A 20,977-nucleotide genomic window follows, 5' to 3' on the forward strand; every position below is an offset into this window, starting at 1 on the left:
TACCATTATTCCATAGTGACGGAGTGCACTCTAAATCATTCCTGTATGCGTATTTCCTGCGACAGTTTTCTATTCCTTATAAAAGAAATATTCAGATATCTGCTGTCAAGTAGGAGAAAGCTTATGGGTTAATGAGCGCAGCGAAAGCAAAAGAATTTGTTTTGTCAATCCAGTTATGAAGACAGTAGTCTGATGCACTACTTGGTTCGCAGGTGCCTTCGCCAACAGCTATGCATTTTAAGATTCTTCTGATTGGCGTGGCCATTTTGGGGTGCCTCATGCCAGGTAAGAAGATAAATATTTCATTAATTATGGTCTACTTCAAAAAACGCTCTCTGTAATCAATGTTGATACATCTGCTCAAAATAAAGGAAGTATTTCATTTGAATATTACACACCCATAAAATATTACTATATGTAGAGGAACAGTGAAGCACACCGATAGGGCCCAGATTACGAAGGTAGGGAATTACATTTTCGTATTTTTAAGATGAAAGCCTTTTTACCTCATGGAACGAAATCCCGTGCGCGATAGTTGTGCGCTAGATCTGTCATATTCCGCAAGATTACACGACATTAATTCTTGTCCACCCTTAATGCCACACAAAGGCCCGCTAAGGAAAGCCACGCTACTGGAGGGATGGTATACCTTCCAAAATCACACTTGCGCTAGAAAATGTGCCAGATGCTGTGCCTTTACTCTCCTGTAAGTCAATTATAACTATATGCACCACTCCAACGAACGCCGATAAGAGGCAGACGATTTGTGAGAAACAATTGGAAAGGAAGAGTAGGCTTCCGCCATTATCCTCTTTAGAGACACCTAAGAGAACATCTTTTTTTTTTTAATGAGGCGCCCGTCATACTCAAGAATGTAAACTGTGATTTTGGTGCGTCGACTAGTTTTTCAGAACTGACAGCGATGCACACTATTTCCGATAGCACAACAGGGATGAATTCAATATGCAGTAACTGACAGGGCATGCATTTTTCATTTTATTCCGAGGGAGCTCAGCCGACGGCAGCATCATGCGAAAGCAGTAGAGGACAAAAACAAAATCATTGTCAGTGGTTTGAGGCGTGCTTTTACGCACTAAGCATCAATTAGGCAATAAAGGGAGGGAATGGGAATGACATGTCCCCTGCGCACTGCTATGTAGGGCAGCGGCATTCTTTAGATGCTCTAGTATATTTTTGCCACTAAATGTTCAGAATGTTACAGCTTTGACCACAGGTGCGTATTTGCTCATCACGTTATATTTATTGTGTGTAGCTAACAATGTAAGAAGAGACAACGTCTGCCCCAGGCATTTTCAGGTTAATTATATTCTGTCATACACGTATTGTCATTTTCTAAATATGATGTACTCCGATTGCTGCCAAAGTGAGCGGCTAGGCGGGTGCCTGTGACCTGTCAAGCTGCCCAAGAGTCAGCTTTTACTGTAGGCACCCTGCCACTATGTCCTTTGTGATGGAAAAATAAGGTTATTTTTAATTCAAGTTATTAAAACCAAGGTTTAGGCCGTAATTGTTAGAGCTTCGCATGGATTTTAGTGAAAATATGTTCCCGATGCCGAGCATTGTTATTCCGTACTTGTAGCGATGCAAATACACAAAGGGCTAAATAGAGAATGCCATGGCCGGTTTAGGAACTAAAACAGAGAAATCGTGCACATATTCAATACTTTGTGCAACATAAATTCTAAGACGCTTCTACTTGCATTTTTACCGGTCCCGTTAACGATCTCATCAATTAATAGCATCGCACTGAGGGTGCCCTAATGATCCGCTTACGGTGGGACGTATAAAGAAAGAACATTACCTGGAATTTAGCACATATGTTTGTCGTTTTCCTTTTTAGGGGCCATGATCTCAGCAGCAGAAGCAGCGCCTGAAGCAAGGACTGCCGACCAGTCATTTGAACGCGTAGCTGAAGGTCCCCAAGATGCGGAAGGGCGCATCGGCGGAGACTGCATTACTACCCTTTGCGGCGGTGGCATGGGCTAGAATTTGCAACAAAGCCTGGGGTGCTTTGAAGGGAGCAGTAAACTTTTTTTTTGCTTTTGTTTTTCATAATTTGGTTGCTGCCTAATAAAATTCCCACTACCGTTCTCATTCCAAATATGAAAAGTTGTGGCAAAGCACCTCTAATTCAGTAAAGGATGCAGTGAAAGTAATTGATGTTCAAGGTTTTATCTTTCCATGTGCACAAACCTTGAAGAGCTAGTGCAATATTTATATGAACATGAAGGAAGAGGATTTTTAGACAACGTCATACTGCTGGCTTCTCAGCACTCAATTGTAGTATGCGAAAATGCATATTTTATAATTTCGATGGGTCGTAACACACAGAACTGTATTATATCTGGCGACCTCCTGAACTGAGATGGCAGCAATGGTACATAACTTAGTCCTTAGTGAAAAGCGCGAGTGCATTGATGCCCTCCACAATGTCTCACAATTATCCCAGCTGTCTTGAAAAATGGCCTATATTCTCTAGCAACTGCGGATTGTGGAACACATATTCCTTTTGAGAGGCGCTGCTGACTAGCAATAACCTAGGATACCGGTGGACTCTCATCGAATAGGTGTGTTGGTAGTGACAACCTGAAACCTGAACGCATAGAAGCTCACGAAACATTTTGTAAGATAAATGTTCCTGCTGTGCCACCTAATTCTCCTACAGCCGCAACGAAGCGCTTGCCACAGGTTTTTGTGAGGCTTACTCCGTTGGTCTTGCCAAATACCGCTAGCGACAGTAAGCATTAGGGGAATGCGAGGGCAAACACACATATACGTATTCGGTATGTGTCGATTGTTTACACCTGGAACGCCACATTGTTATTTAGAAAATATTATTCTCGCCCTATATATCCCAATGGCAAGGCTTGTACATTAGTGGAAGTGTGTAATACCGTACTTCCACTCCATTCAGCCATCAACCTTGCTCCCAAAGAGCGGTCTTATAGACGCGTACAAGGTGATTTTTCCTAGGGAGTGCGTTAAGCCGGTATTCACACATGTGTAGGTTTTTTAACTCCTAGGGCGGCCGATGTAATGTGTTCCAATATTCGTATGCGTGTTCTGTGATGAAGGACGGCCATTATCACCCCCCTGGCAGTGTAGCGACACTTCACATTTGGATTCAATATTGAGACCTCTGTTCGAGGTTTTAACATAGTGAGGCCACCGCAAGTATTGTTTTTTCCGCATATACAATTGATGAGACGGTTCAAAGAAACACGCCCATTGTGCTTATGTGCATGAATTTTAAAGTACTTTCGTCATGCATACACGGTAGAAGAAATACTGCATACATCTTGAAAACCCAGAAAAGACAAAAATTAGCCGTTTTTCAGGAAGTAAGTTCCACTTAGGCTACTTTCAGTTTCGGCACACGTTCCTATCTGTTTTGCATATACGTGTTGTCAATTTTGTGCACAAATAGCACGTACTATGAGAATTCAGCTTAAAGGCCGCGCTCCCCTGGGTGCCCGAGCGCGCGTCTACGCGCATGAGCGCGCGCTGGAGTCTATCTGCGCATGCGTGACGCGCGAGGCGCTAGCTGCGGTGCGCGCCTAGCAGATATCTGTCCATGTCAGAGATTTACGGGGCGTTCGCTGCGCGCTTGCCCTGCCGCCGGAGGAGGCTCGCAGTTTATTGAATGGCGTGCACAAATAAGAGGTTTTTGGTGACTACTGGCACTTTCTTTCGCGCCGTCTTTGCGTTCTTTCTCTCTGTTCGCTTTTTTTTTTTTTACATCGGTGCTTCGATACGTAGAGATGGGCATACAGTCGACCGACAACGTAAGGCTCATCGCCGTAATGTAGCGGCGGCACAGGCAATGGCTAGCCAGTCACAAGCAGCATAAAATAAATATGTGATATATCTATGGGGAGAGAGGTAGCATCTGAACCTCTTAGGCGCTGCCGTGAGCACTTAGCGCAGGTAAGCGAATTGTTTACGGCAAGCATGGAATAAGCGAAATGCGCCTAAAAATCCTCGTGTTGCAATCGCGCAGAGAGTAGCGAGCGTGCGCAAAGGTGATGGAAGTAGCTCCGGGACATGCGTCAAGTAGCAGTCTGAGTGTTTTTGCCGGTTCCTACTTACGGAGTTTTGCAGCAGCAGAGCAGCGCGCGTGCCAGAGACGCTTCAAGGAGATGCGTACTTCTTCCAGAGTTGTCGGGGTGCGGCACGGGGGGCGTAGGCACCTCGCTGGAGCGCCGCTCGTGCGCTTCATGGAGCGGGGCAATAATATTTTTTTGCCAAACATATTACGCACCATTGTACACCTTTGCGTTTCCCAGTCCTTAACACAAAATGAAAATTTTTAAACATGCATTGGTATTTCTACCTTCCATGCGGAATGTTTTCATGGCGTTTTATTGAAGAGGACGAATTCCTTGGAATATCCTCCTTCATTATGCCAGGCAATATTCTAAACTCTCCAGCGGTGACACCTTCCTTTATTAATTTAATTGCAGTCATGGACGCTCGTTACTGCTACAAACACATTCTCATGCCTGGCCATTGAAGGCCTGAATTGACGGCAAATATTACACATCTTGTTTTCTACGTGCTTCCTACGAGAGACAAACACATTGGAAAAAGCCTGGACATGTATGGTATAAGAGCAACATCTAGGTATAGTCGCAAAATTTTGTTTAAAAGCTATTTATAAGTTAATTTCGTTTAAAGCACGCTATCTAAACTGCTCATGTCCAATTTGATATTTCAGAATGTGTGTGCAAAAATAGAAAAAAAATATTGAAATTCAGTAACATTTTGCGATGGACTGAGAGCAGTAGCTGAAGGAAAAAATCTAACACTCAGTTTTTTTGCAAGACTTCTAGCAGACAGAGGTCCAAATAATGTAATGCTCCCTGTGAAATTTCCTATTCCCTAATTTCTTCGGTGTGCCACATATTGCACTTTTTTCGTGGCTCTAAATTGTATCCGCCTGCTTGAAGCGGCGCACCAGATATCAATAAATTTAAGAAAACTATACGGAAAGCTAATTTTAGCAGCCGTGAACGATTAATAAACCTTTTTTTTGGAATGACACTGCCTGCGCTCACGTGCTAACCAGTGCGATGTGGCGTGAAAAACGTTAAATAATCAAGACAAATATTTTTCTAGAACAGTAAGCGAATCGACGTTTCGCGTTGATAAAGCGAAGAGCACTGGCTGTTTTTTGAACTTAGGCAGAGGGCTGTTTACAACTTTACTCATGGGCATGTACAAGCGGTGGGCAGGATAATTTCATGCAGAGGTGTGCACACCTGCCACTAATGTTCCTTTTATAGAGATGCACAATTTTTGACGTTAGCCTGACATAATCGTTACTATTACTCTAACGAAATTCTCCAGCACCAGCATTCTTAGATCTACATAGACAATCAGAGAGAGCTATTGCACAAAGTGCTGAGGGAAAACTAGTTCTTTTTCACGATGCACATGGTTCCTTCTTTTGTTTCATGGGGTTAAATTTCCAAAACCGACTCAAGCTGAGAGAAACGCTTAGTTGAGGGCTTTTAAAAAGTTCGCCATCTGGGTTTTTTACCATTAAGAGACATCGTCCACCTCAAGTTTGCCTTACTTTTCTCATCCGTCGAAAAGCGGCCACGGCGGCAGGGATTCCATTCCGCATCCTTGTGTTCAGCAGTCGAGCGCCATGTAGCCATTACGCCATCAGAAAGCGAGGTGGCTGCAGCAGCAGGCAGTTCAGATATTTATCCCGTTGTTGACCTCTGGGTGCCCATCTCAAAACAGGCCTTAGCGGCTCGCTAGGAGCACTACAGTACAGGACTGCAGAAACAGTAGAAAATAATGATAGAGCAAAGCTTCACACTTTGGCCATCAGACTAATTAGCTGACAGGTATTTACCGCAGAAACGTCGGCATCCTCAGGACGGTTTGGCCCTGTTAGCCTATCGTATCTCACATCTCGAAAGGCATCGAAAACGGCTGTTTTGCTGTCTCTATCTCGATATTTGCTAGAGCAACAGTGCCAGACCTTCCTCAAAGCCATAAGCTCCCGAAGTCGCAACACCGCTGCCAAAGGGGCTCCTATTAGGGGTCCGGTCGGCGAATTCAAGGCTTTCGGGATGACCCACAGCTTAACCTCTCGGACTGGCAAGGCAGGTATTGTATCATTGCTATCCGGCTGCCTCTGCGTTGGCCACCGCTGTATTTGGTAAGTAAAAAGGCGCTTTCCCAAGCGCGGTAGCACGCTTATTGACAGAAAGGTGCTGCTCTGACGTCTGTTCGAAGATAGACTGACATACCTCTCGTAGCTCTTGCACGGATGGCATACGGGCGCGATGTACCTATACTGCTTAGGGTGTATTTTACTGGGCAAGTTTCTTTCTGCCACTCATTAATGGATCACGGCATACAAGAGACGAAGATAAATAACGAATATAGTTTAGTCAACCGCAGTTATACCTTTGTGTATTCGTCTACAAGTGTTGTGGTTTGTTCAATCACCGCGCTCTAACGCTAACCACAGCAGAGTTATGAATAAAAGATGTGGTAGCGGTTGCTGCACCGCGTAGCCGCTGGTACGCGGGGATGAAGTTGTCAGTGACTCAGAAGAGAGAAGAGGAAGGGAGAACGCGGCTTGAATACGTAAAAAATAATGTACGACTAAAATGTAGTAACCAATGGCGGTTCGCGCCATCAAAGCTAAAAAGCTTCGCTCCAATTCCCAGTTAAGGAATATCGTAATCTTCTGAGTTTTTCGTAGTCTTTCTTTCGGGCCTCTCTCTATCTCCAGTGAATCCCCGTAAACCAGAAGAAACGTAGCCTTAAGCTGCATAGTACATAAAAATATGAAAACAAAATGATTAATCTTACAGTCCAGGGCCTTCAATTGAAAATCTGGTATCTCAGCACCGCTTTTAATCTAGAGTTAGCTATGCGTCTGTACGACGAGGAATGGAAGATGGATTGGCCAAGAGGAAAGTCCCATCTCGGATAGATGCCACGTTAAAATGAATGTATGATAATTATATTCCACACAATGCAAAAGAAAAAGCGAAACGTCCCAAGATAGCCTCAGTTTTCTAGCAACCTTGATATGAATCGTTATGTATTCATCAGAGCAGACACGGTAACAAGCTGGGGAAGGGGTTTTAAGTAGTGCTTCTTCCCTTTTGGAGACGCAATGCTATAGAAGGTGAATCTCGGTAGCGAAGGAAACGGCGAAGCCCGAGGAAAGAAGGAACCTTTGTTCTGCAGAGACGGAACGCGAAAACGACAAAAAGGTAAGCAAGGGGGCATCGAGCTCTGCTCTGAAATATTTTTTGGGCGCATGCTAGCTTGACCTTAGGCGCTTCATCTTAACGTCTCGTGCAAATGCTATATGCGGAATACCTTTCTACCAGTATCCAAAAGACGATCATGATTCCGAGCCGTCACTCTTAAACAGATCTAAGGAAACTACTCGAAGCCTTTCGAAATTGTCTTCCTAGCAGCTAGACTATGATATTCCTTCTACAAAACTGAGGCGCTTGTATGTCCGATGTGGGGACCAAGTAGGAGTCGCGGTGAGATGAGTGTGAGATCTGCAACGAGGGCCGACGTAGGCCTGAAAGGGCTGCAAACTAATAACCTGATGGATCCCAAGAAGGATATAACAAAACTTTCTGGAGTAGAAGCCGCTTATAAGCGCTTATGCGGGTGAGTGAAGCCTCGCCGAGAGGGCGACGGCCATCTTGCCATTGACAAAAAGCAGCAGAGCGCATCCGCGCTCGTACTTCTTCGCGCTTCCGATGAAGTTGCGTTTACAAAGCAATGAAAGCAAGCCGATTTGATCGGGAACATTTATTATTACGAAAGCATTACTTCGCTATGTTTACAAATTTCTGTCCGCAGGCCGCGTCCGCAGAACGCGTCAGCAAAATCTTGTCAGCAGCAGTTGTAACTGAGGAGAGGTAGAGGTTAAAGAGTGTTGTCAATCGATACAGGGTGACATAATGTTGTGTTCCAAAAAATATATTGGCCAATAAGTAATTAGGTAATTAATTAGAGGCAAAAAGACGAATTTGTGTCCGCAACAGTTGTGAGGAATTGAAAAGTGGTAGAGGTTAATGACTGGTGTCAATCGATAGAGAGTGATGTAAAATTGTCTCCAAAAAATAATTATATCAAACAGATAATTACGTACTAATTTAAAGGCAAAAAACGTAAAAGTAAACGAAAAAATGTTTGAATTATTAATGCAGTGGCTTGGCGCTACATTTGTATATATCAAATACTAAAATAGTTATTTAAATCCGTCAAATAACGTTACGTCAAAATGTGACGTCACGCATCCTGAGGTCGAGCAAAAAAGAAGCATAGCAAAGCATTTGCTTGCAACTTGAAAGCACCAAATACAAAAGTAGTTAATTAGGGCAGTTAATTAGGATGACTTCAATGATGTGACATCACGCAACCGGAAATAGATCCGAAAAAGGAAATAGGAGGGAAGTGGCGCGCAATTTGAAAGTACCAAAGGCTAAAATGGGTAAATAAGAAGTGAATTAAGCGGATTCTGCTGCAGTGCTCTTTAAATTTTTCCATCCATCAGCAGCCAACTGGCGTGTAAAAGGCAGTTAACCTGCACAAATGCTAAGAAGAAAAGCTTAATAACTTAGACATACAGTAAAAACAATGGTGAGAGGCACCCTACTGGTGATTGAAAATCGCCCTTGACAGAACTGGTCTGAAATTATCTCTTGATAAATTTGCGGTCTTTTTCCTTCGTCATGTGGTGTATACTCACTTTCACGTATTCAGGGATATTTTTGGCCAAATTGGGGACAAGATTGAAGGATGTGCTGGATGGATCGAAATCAAGGATGTGCTGTTCCAGTTTCTGGAACCACATTTTCTCTGAGGAAGTACCCAGGACTTCCAAGATAAGTTGTTTGAAGATATTTTTGTTGAGACTCAAGTGAAAAGAAAATGTAGCTACGAATACAAATGTGTTTCATTTCCCACCAATTACTTAGTGCTTCATAACTACATCTTTATATCTGGCTTGACTGTTACCACACAATCACAATAACTTCTTTTCAACAAACCGAAGCGGAATAATGGCGTTATAAGGCACATTGTTTTTACACGAACACAATTCTGAAGCACAAAACTGGAAAAACAAATAATGTACTAACGACAAAAAGTGGAGACGTTTCCTTCCATTTGCTTCCATCTACAATCCGACAAGAGCCTTCGTCGACTCTCGATTTCGGCAGCCGTATTAATGCAATGAACACATCTCAAGTGAGAGAGGCGAATACTTCTGCCGAGCATGTCATGGTTTAACATTGTGCAGTAATACTTATGGGCTTCTGTAGATGCTGCCGAAACGCAGGAAAAACAGAAGACACACTGTCCGCGCGCAGCCACGTCGCCTGTCCGGTGCGGCAAAGCACTCGAGAGTGAAGTGAACGGAGCACAGGCGATCTCGATCTTTTGCATGCCACCTTTCACGGCGAACGGCCCGCTCCCACAGGCTCCGCAGTTCGGCATCTTTGGAAACCTGTCAATGATCTTGGGACTAATATTTGTGGCCCACATCTACCACATCAGTGAGCCCCGCTCGGCGACGCGCGCTCTACTGAACACGTTTTCGTGTACTTAGATGGGAAATGGGGGGCCACAACCCTTCTTCAGCCTGTTTGAACATCCATAGGCAACCCAAGTAGTCGCCATTATCAGACCGTTGGTGTTTACATGCCCATCGCGTCAACTTGCACTGAAACAGCGCATGGAAGCAGCAGCGCGAGCCGGCGTCGAGCGCGCTTTCTGCCCCTGGCAAGATGGCGGCGGCCGGCATCAGTTGACCAGCTCTCTCTCCACTCCAGCAAGTTTTATATATCTTTCTTGACTGATCTAGCACAAACAAATATAGACTGCATATGTGTTGCTAACTATACATCTCTCCCGCATAGATAAAGTGCGCATGTGCTCAATTTCCCCAGATTTAAACAGAGATCGGCGTCACCTCATTTCGAAAGTCTGCGTTTGAGGCCCGTTTTGCCGGCCCATAATGATATGAAAGTGATAGGGGTTCTAAAGGTTCCCGCTGTGGTGGCCTCAAGAACATACAGATGAGTGTGTCGAATCTCAGCTCATCATCATGAGCTTTTTTCACGTGTGCTATTTTTGGGCGGACTATACTAAATTTTCTTTTGATCACCTAGTTTCTGAAAATGTGGCCTGTTAACAGTCACTTCATCTTGTAAATTATTCAGGCAGGTAATTTAGTTGTCTAATACAAATAGAGGATGGAACGTATGCTGTCACAAAGGGCTTAAACCTATGGACCCATACATTTCGGCTGGAGCTATTGACGCAATGTTAGCTACTTGCTCCGTCATGTGGTCGTGCTGGGGACACACACGGGCTCGTTTTCTTCGCTCGAAGAGCTAGCTCATGTATGGCTCTCCAGCAGTGCCTATGTTTGAATAAATAGATCCCATGTTTTATTTTTGAACAGAACCCTCATGCGCATCAAGGTTATTTAGCAATTGTGAGAAGGACGCACGGGATTGCATATCGGTCCTGCAGCAGTTATGTTTCAACACTCTAACTTGGAAGGAAAATTTTTGTGTCTAATAAGAACCGACCTTAATGTTGCAGCTGAAAGCCACTACCCTTAGGGTTCTGCTTTGTCAGAATGTCGATTCGCCCGTCTTCAATTCCAATTATGACCAATATGGGACTTAGAGCCATTTAACGCCAGCCACATAAATTGGTCTTCGAGATTTTTTGCTCATACAATTCGCACGTACAAATTTCGCCTGCCTTCAAGTAGTCGAAAAGAAAGTTATTGAAGCATGCCCGTTTATTTGTTTTTGCCCCGCATTAGCCGATGTGGCAGGTACCTAAATTGAATTGTTTCTAGCTACCACAGCTCGGTTAGAGGAAGTCTTATTTCAATATAGGGTGCACATTTATGTTATATACGCCCTCACATATCCGATTAGCGACCTTTGATGTCTGACTTCTTGATAGAATGTGGCCCCCTTTGACCAGTTAACTATGGTTTCTGTGTAGCATGAAGACGGGAAACCCTTTTAGAATTGCGGACTTGTTCCCCGTCATGGACGCATTCAGGTATTATGATGGCTTCCCCATCCCCACTTGTCTATGTGGTACCCACAGGACCCCATGTCTTGCTGCCTGGAATGTTATTGTGGTCAGCAGCACTCCTGGTTTACTTGTTTGTGTTTGTCCTCGCTTCTTTGTACACGCCCTCCTCGCTAGATGGAACACACTGGAAGGGTTCATTCACAGAAAGCAACATTTACCGACAAGCGGCAGAATCTATAAGAAGCTCTTACCAAGGCGACGGCACAACATGCAATTGCGGGTTGGTCAGTGTGCACTTATTTTGAGTTGCAGCCCATTGAAATAACCAAACTGGTGAAGGTGCAAAATTTCCTTGTCAATTTCCGAGTTCGACACAAAAATCTGTTAACATGGGTGTTAGGTTGAGGTTTTCAAGAAACAAGAAATATTAATCATTTCTTCTGTTCACGCGCTTTAGGCAGGCCTCAGATGGGGTTTATTTACATGCGTACAACTCTTCGATGTGGTGCACTGAGTGGCAGGCGGTACAGACACGAAACGCTGCACCGTCCAAATCAAGCATCAAATGAAACAATTTTCTTACCCGTAAGCACGTTTACAACATGGCGAATCATAGTTTCATACATTCCCATTGATTCCAAGGTCAAATCCTTTTTAATAAATGAATATGCCAGATCCGAGTTTGGCTTCTGGCGGTAGTGATTAAGTGATTTTGTTTCTTTATCCGGTCCCTAGCCATTCCGCTAGCGCCAATTTTCGCCATTCAGCGTACTCAGGGCATGCCATGCTTTGTTGTAGGGAGTGTAAAAAATGTAGCTGGCAAAGGAGACTTTCTGGCACAGGGAGAGGCCAATGCAATATCTATTGCATACGGAAAGCTGGGAAAAGAATTGAATTTTTGAGAATGTACTTCAGATCAGAGTACCCTAATATATAACCAATTCAGAAATTGTGTAAACGCATAATACGTGGCAGGGCGTCCATAAGTGTGCCTGCTGCATACTCGTGACACATTATACTCGTGAGAAAATTGTCACCTCTACTCTTCCACCGCGCATATGTTTACAAGCTTCAAAGGGTGATCTCTTCAACTTCATTCTTGCAGCTGTAGAAACATCCAAAGTTCACTGTCCACTTTCCCAGCAGTTTTCACACACTAGGAAGCGATTTCTTTGTTGTCTCTTGTTTGCTTACTTTACACCTTTCGGCAGCGAAAGACCGACGGAAAACAGAGCCCCGCCATAGAAAACAATACCGAGTTGTAGGCGACCTTTAAAATAAGAATTTTCAAACGTGGCGCCAACAATAAGCAGTTTTCTAAGCGCATCCTTATTGATAGGGGTGCTACCACCACAAGGTGACAAGCAACAAAAACCTCATTTGGATATCTTCACCTTTCGTACTAACACTTTTTTTCTAAATGCTATAATTAAGATTTACATATAGCTACACGGAACAGCTCTGTTAGTTTCGCGGCACCCGGGAGCATAGTATTTTTCAAAACCTCGGATATATTTAGCCGTTAGCCATGAGTTCATAAATAAAACACTTGATGTAGGAATGTAAAACCAGTGGCATAGAGCTGCTAGCCATCGTGCGCACCACATCGAGATTTTTTTATCGAATCAAATATATATTACAGATAATTCTTTTTAAATTACTCAATAGTCTATTTTTGAAAATAAATGTGATTTGTAGAGTTGGAGAGTGCCTTCAGAAACCCATGTTGCATTTATTTGCGGTGAGCGCATCTCACGTCTATCTTTATTCCGAGTTTCAAAAAAAGGTCGCGGTATACAAAAAAAACTACAAAAACAATCCCGTCATTACGACATTCGCGCGTCACGATTGTGGTGCTCAGAACTTTGGTTTGAGATAACAAAATTAGCTGCGGCCTGGCTCTATGACCCCGCTGCAGCGGCAGGCCGATATATCCGCGACGGTTACTTCGGCCGCATCAGCTAGCCGGCTTACGTGATGGCGCAAGTTGCTACGAGCTCGCCACGCTCGCCGCACCCATTGCCAACGTATCAACCTACCCCAGAAATTGTAAAGTTGATTCACGGTCGCACTTCATTTCTTTCACTCAAACCAGGACTGGAGCACCACAATAGCGGCGCGCGAAAGCGCTGGTCATAGGTAGTTTGGTATTTAGTGAGATGTCTTGAAAACTTGGAATAAAAGATGGCCATGAGGTTTTTTCTATCGAAAATAAATGGAAGAGGGGTTTCATAAGCCTCTTCAATTTGCAAATCACACTGACATGTTAAAAGCATTATTGATTTAAGCAAAAAGGCTTATGTAATAATTAGTTTATATATATATATATATATATATATATATATATATATATATATACATACACGCACACCACACACACACACACACACACACACACCCGCGTGTGTTTGTGTGTGTGTGTGTGTGTGTGTGCGTGCGTGCGTGCGTGCGTGCGTACGTGTGTGTGTGTGTGCGCGCGCACAGTGGGCTAGGCTGTCTGATCAGAATAAGACCAGTGTTTATTGCTGCGCGTCGCCTGAAAGGGCTTCGTAGTCACTTGTCGGAAGGAGCCAATGTACAGGGTGGTCCACTCTAAGTGCGAACACGGCTCCGCGTGGCCGCACTCCGCGGAGCGCCAGCGGATCCGGCGCGTTCGCGCATCGAAGCAAAGCCGCGCAGGCGCACAGGGGCCCGGGGGAGGAGCTTCGTGTCGTCTGCTACCGCGCTGGCGCAAGCGATGCAATGCAATGCAAGCGAGCAATGCAAGCAATGCGAGCAATGCAAGCGAGGTGCGCGCCAGCGCTGTAGCAGACGACACGAAGGTCCTCCCTCGGGCCCCTGTGCGCCTGCGCGGCTTTGCTTCGATGCGCCAACGCGCCTTATCCGCTGGCGCTCCGCGGAGCGCGGCCACGCGGAGCCGTGTTCGCACTTAGAGTGGACCACCCTGTACATTACAGCTATGATGAGCACTTACGACTCATCCCTAAATGAATCACTTGCACAATTTGATTCATTAGGCGGAGCACTGCAGGTCACTTTCAGAGAGATCGCCGATTCGCCTTCCTTTCAAGTGCTCTGGTGAAACACATTTCCCCTGTAAGCGATCTTGTGGGAAATGGCGAAGAGGCTCGGCGCTGCAGTCACAATGTATTTCACCTGGAAGAAGAACATAACAGGACCTAAGTGTTATTTTTCAAGTACAAAATTTTTTCAGTAACACTAACTGCGCTCCTATCAGTGTAAACCAAGCTAGTCGCCACTGCCGTGGAAAACGCTTGCTGATTGCAGAGCGGCGATGATACTGTCTTCAAGACTTAGAACGCCTGCCTTGCGGGAGTATGAGTCATCGCTATCACTCAATAGGTGAGAATCATTTTATAACTGATTGCTGGTCTAGTTGGTGCATAGTCACATAAAGAAAGAGGTTAATAGCGCAACAAAAAGACACTCACAAATAGGCACAAATAGACACAACGGGCAGGCGCTGACTCCAACTTCTTTCTCGGAACTCCACACACAAACTTCCTTTATTTTAGAATGATTTTATTTACCCGGGGAGAAACACCAACAACTTACCTTTGACAAAGACAATAAATTTTGTTTATAATTTGCATTTTTATATGGTTTCTCTGAGGTATGGAAGAAGTCACTCATTTTGATTTTATTTGTACTCCGTCATTGATTTCTTCATGCAAAATCTGAGCCACGGTCAAAAGCGGATTTTTATATTCCTGCAATTAGAGGCGATAAGCTTGTCTAACACCTCACGGAAATTTTCATGCGACGCTTGTGATTTCGTGGTAAACGCCTTGTTCCTAGGAAGAGGCTGTGCACTACACACGTGCCATGAATGCACACTGTACACACACACCACGTGTTCTGTGAGACCCTTCGAACGCAGCACTCTCTATTCGCCGAAGATTTTTGTTCACAACACCCTTCACACCGACGCCCGTCTCGCCAATATTCTTTTAAACCTCACGTACCCCCTGCCTGACTTTTCCTGTTAAAAATTCCTTTACACTGTACCGCTATGAAACAATGAGTGTCCAGTATGACTCCACGAATAATTTCTTCCCTATACCTCATATTTCTTGACTGCCTAGCTGAAGTTAGCCCAGCTGGGACAGCAGCGCACCCGCTTCATACACGGCATCCTACGAGCTCCTATAGCGCTTTGCTTTGCCATGAAATATTTGACTCTCTAGCATTGTTTTTTATGTTATGTATAGGTAATAAATAAGAGTAACAGTGTGAATCTTTTAAACTGGTTGTAGAGCCATATAGGACTGCATGACAAGCTGCATTGGCAAAATACTGTGGTGCCGTTCAGATGCATATTAGCCTAACTACAGTATTGATCATAGTAAATAATTGATTTTCACTATTTTGAAATGAAACGCATTTACACAGATATTGGGTTTAAATTTACAAGGGGGAACTTGACATTTTGCTTTTCGATTCCAGCGGAAGTCGTGTTTAGCTAAGCTTTCATAGTTCGCTGAGCAGATATTTAAGATGTCAAACATGACACAACATCCCTATAATTATTCGTGTAGTCTTCGTTTTGTGCAGTAATTGTTCAAGTTTGCAATTAACGCCCTCGATAAAACGTTTATGAGATTCATATAACCACTGTGCAATGCCGGTACTCGTCTGTGGGGCTAAAAAATGCAGGCTACCGACCAGGGTTCTACTTAAAATGGGGACAATGAAAAGAACTATAGAACAGAAAGTGATTAGTGACTGGCGAAAACATCAAGTGGCCGGGAGTCTGCAGAGTGGTGCACAGAAATACTACAGTGAGGATCATGCACATCGAACTAAAAAAAGCAAATTTGCAGAACATGTAATGCGAACGCGAGATATTCGGCCGTCGGTAAATGTAGCGAAATGGTTTCCAAAGGAAGGCAACAAGGCAAGCGTAACACTTTGAGGCAGAAGGTTTGGTGGGCGGATAAGACTAAGAATATTGGGGGCGGGGGGGGGGGGGGGGGGAGGGGCAGGTTTAAGCAGGTACAGCAGGCACATGACCTCATTATTTGCTTTAGTTGGAGGACATGGGCGAGGCTTTTCCCTTGAAGGGTATACAGTCTTACTCAAGCGGATTGTGATAATGATCTTTAACTTTAAATACATTTCACTGCTCCAAAAAGCTTAAATTCTCAAATAAGCTCGACATGTCCTCTATTTGTTTTTGAAATATATGCACAGAATATGAAATTAGATAAAATTATGTGTACGAAACTACCACCGTTGCTTGATTAAACACACTAGAGGGTTCAGACAAAGCAGCTCATTTTATTATGAGCACACATGCTGCGTTACATTGTACCTTGTTTCATATTACACAGTTAGGTTGAAGATATATCTTCGGCATTCTAAGCCGCCACTGCAGCGACTAAGCGCTCCAAGAAGCTACTCGGATGCACACAAACACCAGAAGTGTATTTCCGCTGGCTACCTAAAACATATAATTTCAAATGTGCTGAACACTGCATACTCTGCCATCAGATAGCAAATTTATTTCAAACCCGTAAAGAGCTTTAATATGATGCCGCTATTATACACGCCTACTACTGAATGGCTCTATAGCAAAACTCATCTCGAAAGTGCGTTTTTTTAGTGCCTACTAGCAACCTTTTTCCCTGGGTCCAAGCTATGTTTACTATACGCGTCAAAGGGCCAAATGCGAATGTCACTGTCCGTTTTAAGACAATACAATTAATCTTGCTCAAATGCTGATACCTCCTGTAAAACGCAGGAGAGAGCTTATTTTGTATTGTCTCGCAATAATTGGGCCTGAACAGAAAAGTATTCGCTCTAATGGATCGCACATTTAATAAGGTCAATGATTTCGTTTTATTTAATTTTTACATGCTCATGCTTGGGCTGAAATAAACTTCACCCTCTAATTAAGCGAGTTCGATTTAACTAGACACCACAAAAATGCTATGAAAACCTCCACATCAAGCTTTTCACACGGAGTGGGAGCTCCTTTCCCCATTAAATAATAATGCCATTAGAAATGGTTCTTTTAAATGACGCTAATTACCTCCTTTCTGAGAAGTACAAAAAAAAGCAAGAACTTTCAGGTTTAATCTCATAAAACACCTGATAAGTCTGAAAACGTTACACCCTTTCGAATTGCTCACTCGTCGTAAGCGCGACTGAAAAGCAAGCAAGGCATTTTTGGGAGTATGTTTAGATGTATGTACGTATGTAGCAATTGAAGCAAGACACAAACCTACCTTCATCTTGTAACGCTAACAGCTGGTTAGCTCAGGAATTCAGCTGTTCGTTATAAAAGATAAATTTCATCTGCTGAATTATTGACGCCAGACTATGTCAATCTATACCATTTTTTAAGTTTTCGAAAGCAAGATAAAAAATGCAATAGAGAAAGTTGCTACGAAAACAACAAACAGTTGTAGCTATTATGAATGTTTACGTACCTTACCACGTGTTAGAATACAACCACGGTGAAATAGAGCATCTAACTTCTAAAGCATTTACTGAACTGCATTCTCGAGATTCGAATACTTACGAATAATCAATTTAGGTCGTTTAGGGTGGTTTTTCAGGGCAGTGAGTGTGTCTTCATTCCATTTCGTAATGGGATTGTACTCAACGTGCAGCGCTTTCAGAGCAGGGAACTGATCGACGGTAAATCCTTCTGGGATTTCTGTCAGCTTGTTGCGCCTGAAAACGAAAAAGCACACAAGATTTTAACAATGGGACTTCACTATACCAGGCGCTGCTTTTCGAACTATTTGAATTATTTTATGCTAGAATTGCGCTCCAGTGACAGAAATAGTTAGGGAAAATTCTAGAATTATGTTTTCCGATGCGGTAACGTAGAGAATAGGATTTTCATCCCATATCTACAGCGCGATAAACGGGACAAGAGAACACAATAACGACAAACACGCTGTAGATATGGAACATCGTCACCAACTCGCCCAACAACATACCTTGTAGGATTTTCATTTCATTTTTTTTTTACTTACCGTCGCTTAAATATAAGCCTTTTTCACTGAACAGAAGGGCAATACATTCCAATCATACCTTTTTATATCCTTGCTTTTAGTGTTGCATATTATCTTTCTAAGAGATTTTGCTTTTCAATCCCTGCGGTCGAGAATGTTGCTTCTAATTACTCGTAAGTAAACGAGCGAAATGAAAGTTTTCGGCCGACGCCCGTCGGTATAAGAGACAACCTTTGAACTTCATGAAGAGCTAAGAATAATAAGGGTAATGCTGATTACCAGTCACAGGAATGTGTACTCTGAAGCAGCCACTGATATGTTTGGCGTGATGCTTCCCACGACTTTAGCCACCATTTTTAATAAGTCGTCATTTCGACCACAGTAACAGTTTTTTTCATCCTCGGTGGTCTGGCTTACGACAATAGTTTGCATTTCGTCTCCAGGGGCCGCGTGGATAATTTAGTTCTCACCAAATCAACATCTTTATCAATAAATGTGTCTTCAAGTTTATTTTAAATCACAGACAAGTAAAAGACGTCAAAATTAAACTTTTTGATTTATAAGGCTTGAAGCTCCTTAATGAGTTTTCAAGTGCTTTCTATTATAATTCGTTCCTTTGTGCTCTGTTTTGTTGGGATTTTCCAAAAGCAAGAGCACAAAAAGTTTCAAATTTTCGCCTTCACATTTAACACATGCCTCAAGGAGTAAGATTTGCCTTTATCTAAGCATTGAGTGACGCGTTTTGCTTTCCGATTACGTGGTTTTAATTTGTAGAAGAGGAGCAAGAACCGCGATTCCCTAAGAATATATAAATATTTTCAATGATTCTTTGCTTCTGGGGTTGCAGCAATACGGTCAATTTGAGCTTGACGGCACTTGACGGATAATGACCCGCGTCACATCGATAGTGGAGAAGTAACGGCGCTATCTCGATAAAGAGACGGTTGATTTTGTGATAAAAAAAAAAGACTATCGCGAAGGGAACACTAAAAAGGTGCACAGGAGAAAGTCTGTCTGCGTCAAATGTCAACACACTGAAAGTATCATCAGTTTTCATCAAAATGATTACTGTAGAATTTTTAAACCTGCAGAAAGATTCCTTTTCAAGGAATTTTTTTAGATGCCGAGTCAAGATCAATAAAAATGACATTTTCTTTCACACAGTCTGCTAATGCTTCTCTTCCTAAATGTATATTCACATTGATGGTTTATCATGATTAAAGAGACAAAATAGGAGAGAGCTGGCGTGAGGCCCTTTCGGCGCACGAAAGTTTTCGTCTTATTAAAGCAGGAAAAACAGAGTGGCTGATTTATACCAGGCATCTATGGCACACATTCCAGACGTATAGCAACAACAATTGTGCAAGGAAACCGAGAGAAGTCAAAGCATAGCATCTACCAAATACTAAACATTTACGGTTATTTTGAGACTAGTTGTAGGTAGTAGTAGGAGGCACAATATGCTGCTAAGCATGACTCACTCGAGACGAAGGGTGGTCAGTTTTGGAGCAGGGTTTGGCAGTAGAGCCCAAGAGAATCTTTCCACATCGCTCTCAGATAGTATGAATGCTTCTAAGTCGCTGAAAGAAGCAAGAGCGTTGTCTTCTTGGCTGATGATGTTGCATTTCATTATGAAAAATCTCTTTACGCCGCGTGGAAGCTCTGCCCAGTCTCTGTCGAGGGACACATTTTGCTGCTCTAGCTTCAAAGTCTCGAGAGCAGTGATTTCGCCGAGAGCTTTCCAAGAAACTGGTAGAGTGCTCTTGCCTCTGAAGAACACTTCACGCATAGTGGCGTTAAGTGTGTCAAAAACATTGGGATGCTGGGCGGTAAAGTCATCGACTGTCGCTTTGTCGAAGGTGAGGTTCTTGATGGAAATACCTTCGAATACATCTTCTGGAAGGAATTGCAGGTGGCTTTCGGAAAGCGTGAAAAAGATGTCGCCAGTGCGCTGTGGTCTCGGAATGGTGGCGCTCAGCTGCGACACGTCGGTTATATGCCGGCAAGTAAGGAACACTACGCCTCGGTTCCCCCTAAACATTTCACATGACGGCTCGCTAGAAGTGCAACAATGTTGGAGATAATAGAACAGCAAAGCGCCGATTAAAAGCCGCATCTTGGATTCAGCCTTCTAAGCGACCTAAAAAATAATTGAAGCTCAGAGCAAGGAGCTTCACACTAAGGATGGAGCCGACTAATCTGCCTTCTGTGAGCTATCTGAGCAGCCTACGTTCTCGGATTGTCAAGGGCAAGACACAGACTGCAATCCGATGTAAGACGTAGTTGCTCTTTTCTTGCGCACCACTGTTAAGTTCTAATCGCTTTTTCGCCCACCAGCAGGCCGCTATGCTCGGAATCAGAGTCTACACTTATCAAGCCCTGAAACCCAACCCATATATTCCAAATCAACACTTATCTGCAGATTGAAGCGCTCAACGCTTTGCGAGCTTATCAGCTCCTATGGTTTGAGGCACACGGGGGGCCTCAAACTAAGCTTGAGCTCGCCACTTCTCTCCTTCCTTATCGTTCGGGACATTTCCAAGTGTTCAGAACATAAACTGCATAAAGAGGCCTATGTTTACTTTGAAATAAGGCCATTTATGAAACCTCATGGAGCCTTATTATTCCTGATTTATCCACCCTGCAGTACTTTTTCAAAAAAAAAAAACATCATTCTCACCACAAAATACCCGTGTCTTAATTATTTTTTCTGCCAAATAGGACCAAATATGGCGAACTCCAAGAGTTCGAATCCTGCATTTCTTATAAAATATTCTATCTACGCAATATATTATGAATGAATGAAAAAAGGAATTTGATCTTCGTGCATTTCTTTCTCAATTCTTTAAAAGCGAAAGTAAAATAACCTTAACCTAGTTTCATACTAAAAATGATAATCGTTC

The 20,977-nt window shown here is 43.3% G+C and overlaps 1 protein-coding gene and 1 long non-coding RNA gene across 2 annotated transcripts; one reads left to right on the plus strand and one right to left on the minus strand.

Moving 5' to 3' along the window:
- Positions 1-218: 218 nt before the first annotated feature.
- Positions 219-2,094, plus strand: LOC146195421 (uncharacterized). Its single transcript, XR_014705572.1, has 2 exons — positions 219-285; positions 1,862-2,094. It is a non-coding gene; the product is annotated as an uncharacterized LOC146195421 (long non-coding RNA).
- An 11,921-nt stretch (positions 2,095-14,015) lies between these two features.
- LOC146195422 (uncharacterized) lies at positions 14,016-20,309 on the minus strand. The gene is made up of 3 exons (XM_084596233.1): positions 19,556-20,309; positions 17,633-17,787; positions 14,016-14,241 (listed from the first exon to the last, which is right to left on the minus strand). Exons 1-3 carry the CDS (start codon positions 20,188-20,190, stop codon positions 14,099-14,101), a joined length of 933 nt encoding a protein of 310 aa, XP_084452359.1. The 5' UTR covers positions 20,191-20,309; the 3' UTR covers positions 14,016-14,098.
- Between the last annotated feature and the right edge of the window lie 668 nt (positions 20,310-20,977).

This window comes from Amblyomma maculatum, chromosome 3 (genome assembly GCF_055883805.1).
Source record: "Amblyomma maculatum isolate TAMU_Amacu chromosome 3, ASM5588380v1, whole genome shotgun sequence".
Taxonomy (NCBI): domain Eukaryota; kingdom Metazoa; phylum Arthropoda; class Arachnida; order Ixodida; family Ixodidae; genus Amblyomma; species Amblyomma maculatum.